This window comes from Chamaea fasciata, unplaced genomic scaffold (genome assembly GCF_029207755.1).
Source record: "Chamaea fasciata isolate MVZ Bird 193981 ecotype frontalis unplaced genomic scaffold, bChaFas1.0.hap1 SCAF_3, whole genome shotgun sequence".
NCBI lineage: Eukaryota > Metazoa > Chordata > Aves > Passeriformes > Sylviidae > Chamaea > Chamaea fasciata.
This window is the reverse complement of record NW_027094088.1, coordinates 113669402-113682574: the sequence shown is the minus strand read 5'-3', so window position 1 is coordinate 113682574 and position 13173 is coordinate 113669402. Positions and strand designations below refer to the sequence as shown.

At 67.6% G+C, this 13173-nt stretch overlaps 1 protein-coding gene and 1 long non-coding RNA gene across 2 annotated transcripts in view; one reads left to right on the top strand and one right to left on the bottom strand.

Annotated features, from left to right (window-relative positions):
* The window catches only part of LOC136287468 (uncharacterized), a 72799-nt gene that overhangs the window by 28048 nt on the left and 31578 nt on the right, over positions 1–13173 (top strand). The window lies entirely within an intron of this gene.
* On the bottom strand, positions 5340–12571 carry EMILIN1 (elastin microfibril interfacer 1). The gene is made up of 8 exons (XM_066180205.1): positions 11939–12571; positions 9856–9981; positions 9236–9444; positions 7527–9158; positions 6579–6686; positions 6449–6466; positions 6009–6143; positions 5340–5770 (listed from the first exon to the last, which is right to left on the bottom strand). The coding sequence occupies exons 1-8, from the start codon at positions 12088–12090 to the stop codon at positions 5439–5441; spliced, it is 2712 nt and encodes a 903-aa protein (XP_066036302.1). The 5' UTR covers positions 12091–12571; the 3' UTR covers positions 5340–5438.

Genomic DNA, 13173 nt, shown 5'->3' with positions numbered 1-13173 from the left:
AGCAGGGGTGCACAGGGCAGGTGACCCCCAGACTGATGTACCTGCTGTTCCCTCCCACAGCCCAGCCCCGTGGCTGTCCTCCCGCATGGACAGGGATTCCAGGGGAGCTGTGGGGGGACCCAGGGACCAGGAGGGACCCCTCCCAGCATGGAGCAGGCACATGGGGCACAGCTGGGGGCTTGACATGTGCAGACCAGATGGGAAGGGGAAAATGACTCAACATCAGCCCAGATCCTGGGGCTGCTTTTTGCGGGGGTGACACGGAACAGGGACGTTCTGGGGAGAGCAGGATTGTCACATCCACGGGGACAATGTGCTGTGGGGACTCTGGTCGTGGGCCAGAGCAAAGGCCGGATCTGACAGTCTGCGTGTGAGAGGGAAACAGCTCAGCAGGAGAAGAGAGACGAGAGGAAGAGTTAGAGGCAACTCAAAATGGTGATGGACTACGGACAACTGGGGGAAAGTCAACTCTGCCAAGGAATATTTAGTCATTTATACTGTCCCCCCCGCCAAAAAAAAAAAAAAAATCATAAAGGGCTGCCCAGCTTGCCAGGATTTCTCAATTTTCAGACTGAGCTTGGAGTCAGAGGGAAGCCTCGGGGCTGCTTCCCTTTGCAGCAGGATGCTCTGCTCTGGTCAATGAGCTGCTAAGCTGACCTGGAGGCATGTGACTGGCAGTCATATCACTCTACTCTGGAAAAGTCCACTCCAGTCTCAGGTGGTCGGTTCTCCCAGTATATTCCTTCTTGGAGTGTGTGTATGAAGTTCTCTCCCTTGAGAAGCAGACACCCTCCAAGGATACTCCTCGGGTGTTGAAGAGAAAGAGACCTGCCCACCTGGTGTGGTGAGTTATGTCAAACTCTGCTTAATAATTGTTTCTTTATGCTTGCTTCAGTGTAACTGCTTTAATATAACTTTAATTGCTTTAATATTACTGCTTTGAGATAGTGCACTGTACTATACACTACACTACTGAGCAGCTTTGGCTTTCATACTGTGCGGTGAATAATTCTAGATGAGATCTTTCATCTAATCATTTGTCACAATAAATAATCCATTTTACACAACAATAGCTGCTTTGCAGTCCTTGATCCTACGGGACGAAGTTACTCAAAGCGTTGAGGATCTGAGGCCAAGGCTGGATCCAGCCTCGCCAAGGCTCCTCTCTGAGAAGGATTTTGGGGAGCCTGGGGTCCTCTCTGCACCCCGTGACTCAACAGCGGGGCTTCTCTAATAAACTTTGCCTGCAGCTCCCACTCCCACCTGTGACAAGCTGAGACCCTGGGAGGTGCCCCCTGGGCTGGGAACAAGAGTTTCCTCATGAGAGTGGAGCAGCGGTGGGGCTGGGAAGAGCCTTTCCCACAGGAGGGGCAGGAAAAGCCTGGCTAAAGGCAGCCGCACCCAGAGACGGGTTCCGCAGCCGGAGGAATGAGGCGGAGGTGTCATTTCACAGCGCCTGTAACTGATGAGCTCTCTAAGTCCTTGGGGACGGGAAGGCTCTCCAAAGCATCTCGGCTATGCCGGGAACTTGTGTCCAGCTGGGAGCAGCCTGTTGGACGGAGACTGCCTGACCCAGCAGGTTAGCAGGTGGTGAATGATCAAGCCGTTGGTATTAAATGACTTTTAATGACTCGACAATCATCTCTGCCCTATCACAATCCCGTCACCTTAATTCTGTTCTGTTTGGTGCTTGTAATAATGCTGTGGAGACGCGGACATTCCTGGGGGAAGAGCCCGGGGGCCCCTTTGTTCTGGCTCCCCTCTCAGAGGCACCAGCTCAGGCTATTATTTTGTTATTAGTTATTGCAGCAAGATTAAATCATTTCAAAGACTGGGACATCTGAGGCTCTGTGATGGGAAACCCGGGACTGAGCTGGTCAGGGGAGCTCCTCTGACTGAGGGAACGTGGAGGGTGCAGCTGCAGCTCAGGTGGTGCAAGCGTGGCTGCCAGAGTGGCTCGGACAGGGAAGTTTCTTTGACATGGACACACAGACAGAAGGACACACACACACACATGGACGTCTGGACATGCACACACAGGGTGGGTCATTTCAGGGACAACCTGTTCTAGTGAAAGGTGCTCCTGCCCACGGCAGGGGGTGGGACGAGACCAGCTTTAAGGTCCTTTCCCGCCCAAATCATTCTGCAATTCCATGAAATCCCCAGGGGTTTCTTTGTCCTGGATCCCTCTTTTGAGGCACGAGATGCTGTGATTGATCTGTGCCACAGACATGAGAGCCCAGGGCCAAGGCTTCCTTTAACGACAGGAATCCTTCCTTCCCGTGGCAGGAATCCCTGTGCAGCTGCCCAGGCAGGAGCCGATTGTTAATTCCAGTTTAGAGGAGGAAAAGGGCTGTTCCCTCCCTTGGAGCTGCGGCGGTGTCAGGGTTTGGGGTGTTTTCTCTGCAGGTGCCATCACGGTGCCTCTGCCCCACAGGAGTGAGATGTCTTGGAATTACAGCCCTGGAAATGCCCAACGCCAGAACTGATCCCATGGCTTCCTACACTCCCCAGACCCGAGTTAAGGTCGAGGAGGACTTAGTTCCTGATGTCAGGGGATGCTGATCCCTGTGCTGGGGGTGGCTGGTCCCGAGGCACGCCTGGCAGTGAGTAACACATCTGACATTCCAGCTGGTGGCTTTAGTTTTGATCCCTCCGTTCCAATTCTCCCCCCAGGAATGACAATGCCAGGAGTTAATGATGCCCAGGTGGGACATCCCTGCACACCTGGGCTCCCTCCCATCCTCAGGCACACGTCATCCCTGACTAATTATCAGGGATCATTAGGACTCCTCTCACTTCCCCGGTCGCCTGCAGATCCAGGGCAGCTGGTCGTCCCCTCCTCAGTGGGTTCATTGTCCATCTCACTTTCTGGAATGCATTCGTGGATGATGAAGGTTAATGGATAACGGATAAAGGATAATGGATAAAGGACAATCTCCCTCAGCTGCCTCAGCCCCCTCAGCCCCATCCCACTCTGCCAAAGGGAGCCTGTGGCACCCCACAGCTCTGCTCTGCCCAGATCCCGGAGGGGGATTAACCCTCCAGCAACCATGAAAATGATCCAGCTCAGAACGGGCAGGACAGAACAGACCTGTGGGACAGGAAGGGCGCAGAGTCCAGAGCCCCAGGAGAGGCTGAGGAGCTGGGCAAGGGGCTGAGCCTGGAGAAAAGGAGGCTCAGGGGGGACCTGGTGGCTCTGCACAACTCCCGGACAGGAGGGGACAGCCAGGGGGGGTCGGGCTCTGCTCCCAGGGAACAGGGACAGGACAAGGGGAAATGGCCTCGGGCTGGGCCAGGGCAGGCTCAGGTGGGTGTTGTGAAGAATTCCTCCCTGGAAGGGGCTGTCCAGCCCTGGCACAGCTGCCCAGGGCAGAGGTGGGGTTCCCATCCCCAGGGGAATTTAAAAGCCCTGTGCATGTGGCACTTGGGGACAGGGGACACTGGTGGCCTTGGCAGTGCTGGGGGAAAGATCAGGAATACTGGATGGTGTCAGGGGCCTTTCCCAGTCTTAATGATTCCATGATTCTGGGGGTTGTAGGAAGACTCTCACACCCATTTTCCTTATAAAAGTCTTTCTTCTCGTGGTTAGGAGGACGGTGATCCTTCTAAGATTGGTAAACCTTGGAAAGTCACCGGCAGGAATCTTTCCTTCCCTTTGCACCCCATGGTTGGTGAGGGGCCGGAGCCGTTGTCGCCCAGGGATGATCCCAGGATGGGACAGGGAACCTTCCAAGTGGACACCGTGGAGGGACAGTACAGAAATACACTGAGCCCTTCCTGGTTTTCAGTTCCCTCCTCTCCAAGAATTACTGTCGTGGCTCTGGATCTCCACCTTCTGCTGACAATGGGAACGCCATCCCAGAGAAATCATTTCCCAAAGATTCTGCTCACGTTGGGATTGGCTGCCTCAGAGCAGGACAGGGTGAGAGCCTGGCTGTGCAATGGCAGAATGGCTGGCTGTGAGCAGGGATCCCATTGATCCTAAAGTTAAACTGATAAAAGTGAGTCCAGAGGAGGCCATGGAGATGCTCCCAGGGCTGAATCTCCTCTGCTCTGGAGCCAGGCTGGGAGAACTTGGAATGTTCAGCCTAAAGAAGGCTCCAGGAGAGCTGGAGAGGGACTGGGGACAAGGCCTGCAGGGACAGGACACAGGGAATGGCTTCCCAGTGCCAGAGGGCAGGGCTGGATGGGATGTAGGGCAGGAATTGTTCCCTGGCAGGGTGGGCAGGCCCTGGCACAGCTGTGGCTGCCCCTGGATCCCTGGCAGTGCCCAAGGCCGGGTTGGACACTGGGGCTTGGAGCAGCCTGGGACACTGGGAGGTGTCCCTGCCATGGCTGGGGTGGCCCTGGGTGGTCTTGAGGGTCTCTTTTCACTGACACCATCCTGGGATTTGATGGCATTTTCTCACGTGGTTTTTACACATCACCAGCAGTGGAGCTGCACGAGCAGCACAGCCACGCACTGGCCCACACCAACCCCCCAAGGAACTGCCAAAGAACCCAGACACAAACAGACAGACAGACAGACAGACAATGCCACTGGTGCTCACCACCTGACAGTGGCACTGAAGATGCCAAGAGCACCTGAGGACCAAAGGCTCAGCCCCAACCTCACCATTACTGAGCTCCCACCACAGCTCTGGACACCCCCCTCTGCCCGGCCCCAAATCCTGATCCTTCTGCACCAAGGTATCTGCATAGGAGCTACGACCAAAACTGCTTCAATCTCTGAGGAGGTGCCCGTGCCCCTGACCCCACCCGGAGCCTGTTCCTCCATGGATCCCCCCGGAACCTCCCACCGCCACCATCCCGCCCCCTCCAGGGCACAGGGACGCCCCGGCAGCCCCGGAAAGAGCCCTGAAGGGGAAGGATGGGGTAACCCACGGCCGACCCCACGGCAGGCAGGGATTCAGCAGCGATGTGGTCCCGTCTGTCACCCCCACCAGCTCCAGCACAGCCTGGAGGGGACGGGGGGCACTGGAGGGGGCCCCAGCACACCAGGACGTGATCTGACAGCACCTGGAAGGTGCCAGAACTTCCCACTCTCCTCGGAACCTGAGTCCATCCCCGTGTCACCACAACCACAACAGTTGGACGTCCCCAACCGCACAGGGATGGCGCTGCAGGGTGTGACAACGCCGCGGTGACGCCGGCAGCCACCAGCCCCCTCCCCACGACGTCCCCCCCGGCGAGGGATGGAACCGGAGCCGCGGGTACAAAACCCGGTGCCGCATCTTTATGGTGGGGGGCAGTGGGGGGCCGGGGGCCGTGGGGGGCGGTGGGGGGCCAGGGTGGGCGGTGTGGGGCCGGAGTGTGTGATCCTGGGACAGCGAGGGCTGGGGGGTGCTGATAAATAAGGGGGTGAGGGGTGGGGGTCCCGGCAGGGCGTGGGGACCCCCCGGCCTGGCTGTGCCCCCGCGGGGGTCCCGGCTGCCCTAGGGCTCGTCCGAGTCGTAGAGCAGGGCGGCGCTGAAGACGGTGAGGGGCTCGTCGGGGGCATGGGCCAGGCGGCCCGACACCAGGTCCACACACAGCGTCTCGCCGGCCGCCAGCGGCAGCAGGAGGCTGAAGACGCCCAGGGCGCCGGGGCTGGGGGCCTGCGCCGCCACGGGCCCCTTCTCCAGCCCCTCGGGCTGGAACCCGGCCGAGTCCAGGCGGGCGATGCCGTGGCCGGAGCGGGACAGGACGGCCTCCAGCGCCTCGCCCCGGTGCCCCGTCAGCACGGCGCTCACCAGGTACCGCCCCGGCACCGGCACCGTGAACGTGCCTGCGACAGGGAGAGAGGTTCAGGGACCCCCGGAGCCCCCGGAGCCCCATCTCCCGCAGCACCCCGAGGTCAGGCGGCCATCCCGGGACAGGCACAATCCCAGAACCCCCGGCCACCTTCGCACATCGTGCTCCCGCTGTGACCCTGCAGCCCCCCGTCCCACCCCACAGCCCCCACTGCAACATCCATCCCCCCAGACCCACCCTGCAGCCCCCAGAGCGCCCCCGTGGGCTCTCACCTGTCTCGGGGTCGTAGGCACCGCCGTCGTTGAGCAGCACCTGGTCGAAGGGGACGGTGCCCGGCTCCGTGCGCTGGGTGCTCAGGGCAGCCGAGAAAGCCACGCGGGGCACGGAGCCCGGCTCCCCGACCTCGCCTGGGCACGGTGTCAGTGTGTGGCACCCCTGCACTCAACCCTCTGCCACCCTGTACCCGCCGCAGCCCAGCAGCCCCTGTCCCCCAAACCCAGCAGCCACATCCCACGACCCCTCCATACCAATCCCTGCACTCTGTCCCCTCCCTGACCACGTCCCCACTGTGTCCCCAAACCCGCCTGCTCCCCGTGCCAGCTCAGACTGCTCCCTGCTCCCACTGCAAGCCCCCAGGCCACAGCCCCTCCCAGCGCCCCACACAGCCCCCAGCCCTCCGTGGTCGTCCCTGCAGCCCCAGCCCCAGTCCTACCTCTCTCTCCAGGCAGCCCTGCAGGAAAGATGAGGAGGGGCTGCTGCAGGGCCAGCTTGGGGCAGGACCCCCGGGGACAGGGTCCGGCCACACCTGCGAGCTCGGGGCGCATGGGGGGGCTGAGCCTTACCGGGTGGGCCCACGGGACCCTGTTCTCCATCCTTGCCAGGGGGCCCAGTGGGGCCAGGAGGGCCAGTCTCGCCCATGGGGCCAGCAGGGCCAGGGGGGCCGGGGGGGCCTGGAGGGAGGAAGGCGTTAGAGCCACCTTGGCCCCACGGCTGGTGCCCCCATGCGTGATGTCCCCTTGTCCCCACACACTGCAGCCCCACAGCCGGAATCCTCCCGTGGTCTTGTGCCCCCACACCACAGCATCACCCAGCCAAGGCCCTGCCTCCCCACACCCCATTGCAGCACTCCCCATGTCCCCACATATCCGTGTCCCCACACCTCCATGTCCCCACATCTCCGTGTCCCCACATCCCCGTGTCCCCACACCTCCGTGTCCCCACATCTCCGTGTCCCCACACCTCTGTCCCCACATCTCCGTATCCCCACATCCTCGTGTCCCCACACCTCCGTGTCCCCACACCTCTGTCCCCACATCTCCGTGTCCCCACACCTCCGTGTCCCCACATCTCCGTGTCCCCACATCTCTGTGTCCCCACACCTCCGTGTCCCCACACCTCTGTGTCCCCACACCTCCGTGTCCCCACATCTCCGTGTCCCCACACCTCCGTGTCCCCACATCTCTGTGTCCCCACACCTCTGTGTCCCCACACCTCTGTGTCCCCACACCCCACTGCAGCACTCCCCGTGTCCCCACATCTCCACGTCCCCACATCTCCATGTCCCCACATCTCTGTGTCCCCACACCTCCGTGTCCCCACACCTCCGTGTCCCCACACCCACCACAGTTCCTGCAGCCCCACGTGCCCCATGTCCCCACATCCCCCGGCTGCCCTGTGTCCCTGTGGTGCCCCACATGCCCCCAGTCCCTTCCCCCCACAGCTCTCCATACTCCCGCAGCCCCACGCCCCCCGCAATGACCCCCCCCCGGCGTCCCCTCGTGTCCCCGCACCGTGCCGCTCCAGCCGTGCCAGGCGCTGCAGCTCCCCGCGCAGGTGGCCCAGGCTGGCGTTGAGGGCGCCGAGCCGGGGCGGCAGCTCCAGCGCCTTGTCCAGCAGGGCGGCCTGGGCCCGGGCCGTGGCGTTCAGGTCCCGCACGGCTCCCCACAGCCCGGCCACGTGCCGCCCCAGCCCCTCGCGGACGCCCCGCAGCCCCCCGGCCACCGCCTCCAGCTGCTCGCAGACCCCCTCCAGCTTGGCCACGCGCGGCTCCAGCCCCGCCGGGCAGCCCCCGGCCCGCGACAGCTCCCGGGCCAGCGCCTCCAGCCGCTCCTCGCTCTCGGCCTGTCGCGCCGCCGACGCCTCTGCCGCCTGGTCCAGCTCGGCCACCACGCGGTCGGTGAGGGCGCTCAGCTCCCGCTGCCGGGCGTCCTGCTCCTCCAGCGCGTCCTGCAGCCCCTCCACCGTGGCGTTGAGCCCGCTCAGGGCCGCCAGCGCCGCCGCCAGCTGCCCCCGCAGCTCCCGCAGCTCCGAGGGTGAGGTGCCCCCGAAGACGCCGAAACCCTCCAGCGGCGACTCCGTCTCCTCCGGCTCCGCGGCACCGGGCGGGAGGGGCTCCGGCCCCCGGGGGGGCAGCGAGGGGCAGGGCCGGGAGCAGGGGTCACCGCTCAGCTCCCCCACAGCCGCCTCCAGCCGCCCTGTCCTGTTGCGGAGCTGCTCCAGCTCCTCGGCCAGCGCTTCCCCCCGCGTCCCCAGCAGCCCCCCGAGGGTCCCGGTCAGCCCGTCCTCCCAGAGACCTTCGGTGTCCTCCGGCTGCCGGAGGTGCGGGCCGAGCACCCCGCCCTGCCCCGGGCACGGGTGGCCGCAGCGGGCCAGCAGCTCCTCCAGCTGGTCCAGGCGGGCGCCGCGCTGTGCCCCGCTGGCCGCCAGCCCCTCCACCGCCCGGCTGAGGTTGGCCAGGCGCCCCGGCAGCCCACCCGGCCGCCCCTCGGGCTCGGAGAGCCACGGGCCGGCGCGCGAAGCGTTCAGCCGCCCCTCCAGCTCGGCCAGCCGCCGCGCCAGCACCGGTCCCTGCCCCGGCCCCGCCGCCGGCACCGGCAGCCCCTCCAGCCGCCGCTCTAGCTCGGCCAGGCGGCGGAGCAGGTCCGGGGGCGGGGGAGCCGCAGGGGCGGGGGCCAGGCGGCTGCTTAGGCTGCTGATGTGCCGCTGCACCGACTCCACCGCATCCTTGTTGCGCTGGTCCACCGAGCTCACCAGCTTCTCCAGCGCCCGCATACGCTCCCGGTCCTCGGCCGCCTGCCGCCGCAGCCCCTCGGTGCCGGTGGTGCACGCCGCGCACAGCTCCTGCAGCCGCTGCTCCAGCTCGTACAGCGCCGCCGTCCCCGGGCCCCCCGGGCCCCCCGGGCCGTCCCGGCCGCCCTCGGAGCGGCGCAGGCGGGTCTCCAGCTCCTCCAGGCGCCGCTGCAGGTGGCTCAGCGCCTCCCGCACTTCGGCAGGGGCGGCGGCGTCAGCCGGCTGCTCGCCCCCGGGCTGCCCCTGCACGGCCGCCCGCGGCGGCTCCTGCCCGGCCCGCAGCTCCTCCACCTGCTCGCTCAGCCGCCGCACCTGCTCCTCCAGCCGCCGCACCTTCTCCGTGTCCCCACCGCCTGCCACGCACCGCCGGGGTCACGGTCACGGTCCCACAGCGCGTTCCCCCACCTGCCACCCCCCGCCCCAGCACTACCTTCGCCCCCCAGGCCACTGAGGGGGTTGCCGAAGCCAGAGAGCGTGGGGCGGCCGGGCCGGGGCGGGGGGCGGCCGGTGGGCTGGGGGGACGCTGGAGAAGGTCCCTCGCTGCAGTCCGGACCCGAGTACCCCTGGCAGCAGCGCCAGGCCAGCTCCGACACGGTTCTCTGGGACACCTTGTAGCGGGGCCGTAGGAAGCTGCGGTACCTGCAGGAGGAGCGGACGGGGCTTGGGGGACGCCGGGAGGGGCGTGCGGCTGCCCCGGAGAACCACAGCCAGCACGGGCTGCAGCTCGACCCGGCAGCGCCGGTGTCCTGCTCAGCGGCCGGGGGGCTGCCCCTGCCCAGCCCTGTCACCCTGTCACCCCAACACCAGTGTCACCCCAGAGAGCTGCGGGGTGCCCCAGGGATTCTGCTGCACGTGACGGGGGGGACAGTGGCCGGTCACCCTCCGGCACCACTTGAGGCCGCTGACTCTTGCGCAAAAGTAAACATGACCCCAGGGTGGGTAAACACCAGTGGCGGCGGCGCGGCCGCGGTTGGCCCCGGCTCTGCGCTGGCCCCCCAGAACGCCCCGAACCCCCCCAGAGCCCTCCGGCCCCGGCCCGGCCCCACTCACGCCAGGACACGGGGGCACTGGAGCTGCCCCCAGGCGCAGGGTTGATAGTCCGGCTTGATGAAGCTCTCGACGCCATCCTCCACCACACAGCTCACGCTGCGGGTCACCACGTAGGCACACCAGTTCCTGCCGGAGGGAAGGGGTCAGGCACACAGCCGGGATGCGCTGGAATCACCCCGGCACACGCCAGGCATTGGCCTGGTGTGGACCCAGCACGGCACACTCCGGGCATCGCCCGGGAACACACTGTGCGTTGTCCCGGCATACACGGGGCATCATCCCGGGACAGAGCAGGCGCTGGCACTGCCCCAGCATCATCTCGGGACAGAGCAGGCGCTGGCACTGCCCCAGCATGGACCCAGCATCATCCCGGGACAGAACAGCCACTGGCACTGCCCCAGCATGGACCCAGCACCATCCCAGCACACAGCGGGCATTGTCCCGGCACACACCAGGCGTTGTCCTGGCGTAGAGTAGGCACCAAGCATCACCCCGGCAGAGACACAGCAACAGCCCCTGCCCCAGGCCTTCCCTGGCACACCCCAGGTCCCCCGGCCGCTCTGGCCACTCCCCGGATCCCCCGGCGCGCTCCTGTGCTCGCCCGACCTGCCCCGCCAGTAGCACCGTCACGGCCCGGTGCGGAGGGTTAATGGCCCGGCTCTTGCCCCACCGCAGCCTCTCAGCCGTGCCCGGAGACCCTGCAGAAGCGGCTGCAGCCCCCAGGCATGCGGCTGCCCCGGGGCGCCCTGCAGGGACGGGGCCCCGCCCGGAGTAGGGCGCGCACCCCACATCACACCGTGTTGTGCATCCTGCGCTGCCCGGCGCGGGCACGGGAACCCTGCACGCTGCCCCATCACTGCCCCGTGTTCCCTCCCGCTCCGTGCGGCGGGGCAGGAGCAGCGGGGGCAGCCGCCCGCCGGGTGCCCAGCCCAGAGCCACCGGCCTTGGGGACCCCAATCCCCCCCCGCGTGGGACTCCAGCCTGGCCCCGCTGCAGGGACCCCGTCGCGGCCTTATATGGTCCGGACCCGAAGCCCGGGCCCCGCTGGGGCCCCCCATTCCCACTGAGCAGCCCCCCGGGGAGCGGCCCCCTGCCCTGGGTCCCCGCCGCGGGGCCCCGGTGCGGCGGCCGGTTCCCGTCAGCCCGGCTGGTTCCCCTCAGGCCCCGGCTGGATTCCAGCTCCTCCCCGGGGGCCGCCGGGAATTCCTGCGCAGACCGACGGCCCCCCTCGTCTCCCCCCCCCCCCCAATCCCAGCCCTGCACCCGCGAGGCCCCGGGACCCCCGGGCTGCCCTGGGACACCCGGGCCCTGCACCGGGGCTGTCTCCATCCCAGGCGTGGGATGGGACCAGAGCTCCCCTGAAAGGGCGGGATATGGGGACACCCCCGCGCCCCCCGAGCCGCGGGGATGGAGCTCTGCACCCCCCGACCCACGGGGAGCCTCCGCTGAGCCCCCCAAGCCGCAGGTAAAGGCTCCACCGTGTCCGTGCCCCACGGCGGCGCCGGAGGTGCCCTTCCCCCGGGACCCCGGGCTGCGGCCAGGTCCTGCCACCCCCCGGGGCCACCGTGGGGCCGGGGCAGCCCCAGCCCCGCGGCCGCGCTGCTGCAGCGCTGATGTGTCCGCGGTGAAGATGTTGTGACCCCAGTGCGGAGCGGGGCCGCCCCCCGCCCTGCGCCCCCGCAACGCCCCGACCCACAGACACGGGCTGCCCCACGGCCCCACGCTGCCCACGGGAGGAGACGGGACGGGCATGGGGACGGGGCAGGTCCGGGCCCCTCTCCCCGTCCCCGGCAGCGCTAACCCACGCGTGGGTGCCGAGGAAGGACCGGCCCGGGATCCTCGGCCCCGCTGCACCGGCGGCCCCGACCCCCCACGTGCGCCCATTGCCCTCCCGGCCCGGGCCCGGGGGTGACGCCCCCGCTTTGGGGACCCGCCGCCGCTCCCGCCGCCCCCCGGGCTGGACGTGGCACGTGCCGGTGCCTCCCGGCGCTGGGATTCCCGTGGCATCGCGGCGGGGGCTGCAGCCCGTGTTCCCGCTGCCCCCTGGGTCTCCCCGGTGCGTCCCGGTGCTCTCGGCTCCTACCTGTGCCGGCTGGCGGCCCGGGCACCGCTGTGGGCCGCGGCCGGGCCGGGGGCGAGCGGGGCGGCCCCGCCGGTGTAGAGGCTATACCGGGGGGGAAAGTTGGCGGCCAGGGCCTGCGCGGCCAGAAGGCACGGCCAGAGCCAGGGTGCCATGCTGGGCTGGGGCGGCTCCGCTCGGCTCGGTCAGCCCGGTCCGGCACGGCTCAGGACCGCATGTGGCGTTCCGTCGCGGCTCCGCGGCTCTGGGCGGCTCGGCACGGCTCGGCTCGGCTCTGCCCTCCCCCCGGCCGCCCCTCGGCCAGCCCCTCGCCACCAGAGCCGCCCCGCCGCCGCTGCCCGCCGGCGGGGTCCCCGGGGCCCCCCGCTTCCTGCCCGCCCCAGCCGCGCCGGGCACCGCGGCTCCCGCCGGCCCCGCCGCCGCCACATCTGCTCCTCGTTAGGCCGGCCCGGGGCTGGGGCAGCCGGAGAGGCCGGGCAGGGGGCCAGGGCGCGGGCGGCCAGCGAGGCGGCCGGGGCTACCGCTGCGGCACCGGCACGCCGCGGCCATCGCGGCCCCACGGACACCGCTCCGGTACCGGCACCGGCTCTGGCACCGGCTTTGCACGATGCCCCTCGTCTCCCCGACCACCGGTGCCCTCCCTCCTCACCCCCGCGCTGGACACAGCAGCGACAGGTCGCGGCACCGCGTCCAGCAGTGCCACGTCCCCGCGTGCCCGTGACCCTGTGCCAGGTGACACGTCCCGGTGCCAGCACCGAGCCGGGGGCTCCCCCCGCCCCACCCTGACACCATGCTGGGGACACTGGGGGCACTGGGGACGCTGAGGGCACTGGGACGGCCGGCGGTCACACCGCGGCCACCCCGGGCCGCCGTGGCCCCGAGCCCACGGTGATGCCATGGCTTCCCCGGACCGCGCGGTGACGTCACGGCCTGGCGGTGACATCACGCCTTGGCCCCGGCCCCACGGTGACGTCAGGGCGCGGGAACCCCCCGCCCTCGGGGAGCCGCGAGTGTGGGATAAGCACAAACAGCTGCCGGCAGCTGGAGGGGGGAGGGGGCGGGGAAGGGACATGCGGGAAGGGGGATGCGGGGGAGGGAGACACCGGGGAGCTGAGGGGCCCGGGCCGGGCTTGGCCGGCTCCCAGCCGCGGCCGTTCCCAAAGGGGGATGGTGTCACCTCCTCTGTGCTCTCAGAGCCTGTGGGGGGCCGTGGGGGCTGCGGGGGGGTGGCTTTGCGT

Bases quoted from the DNA above. Each gene is read 5' to 3' on its own strand.
- EMILIN1 (XM_066180205.1), bottom strand. From the start codon at position 12,090: ATGGCACCCTGGCTCTGGCCGTGCCTTCTGGCCGCGCAGGCCCTGGCC. The intron at 9,159-9,235 runs GTAGTGCTGGGG...GGTGCGTGGCAG, and splicing joins CAGTGGCCTGGGGGGCGAAG to GCGGTGGGGACACGGAGAAG. The intron at 5,771-6,008 runs GTGAGAGCCCAC...TCCCTGTCGCAG, and splicing joins TGCCTACGACCCCGAGACAG to GCACGTTCACGGTGCCGGTG.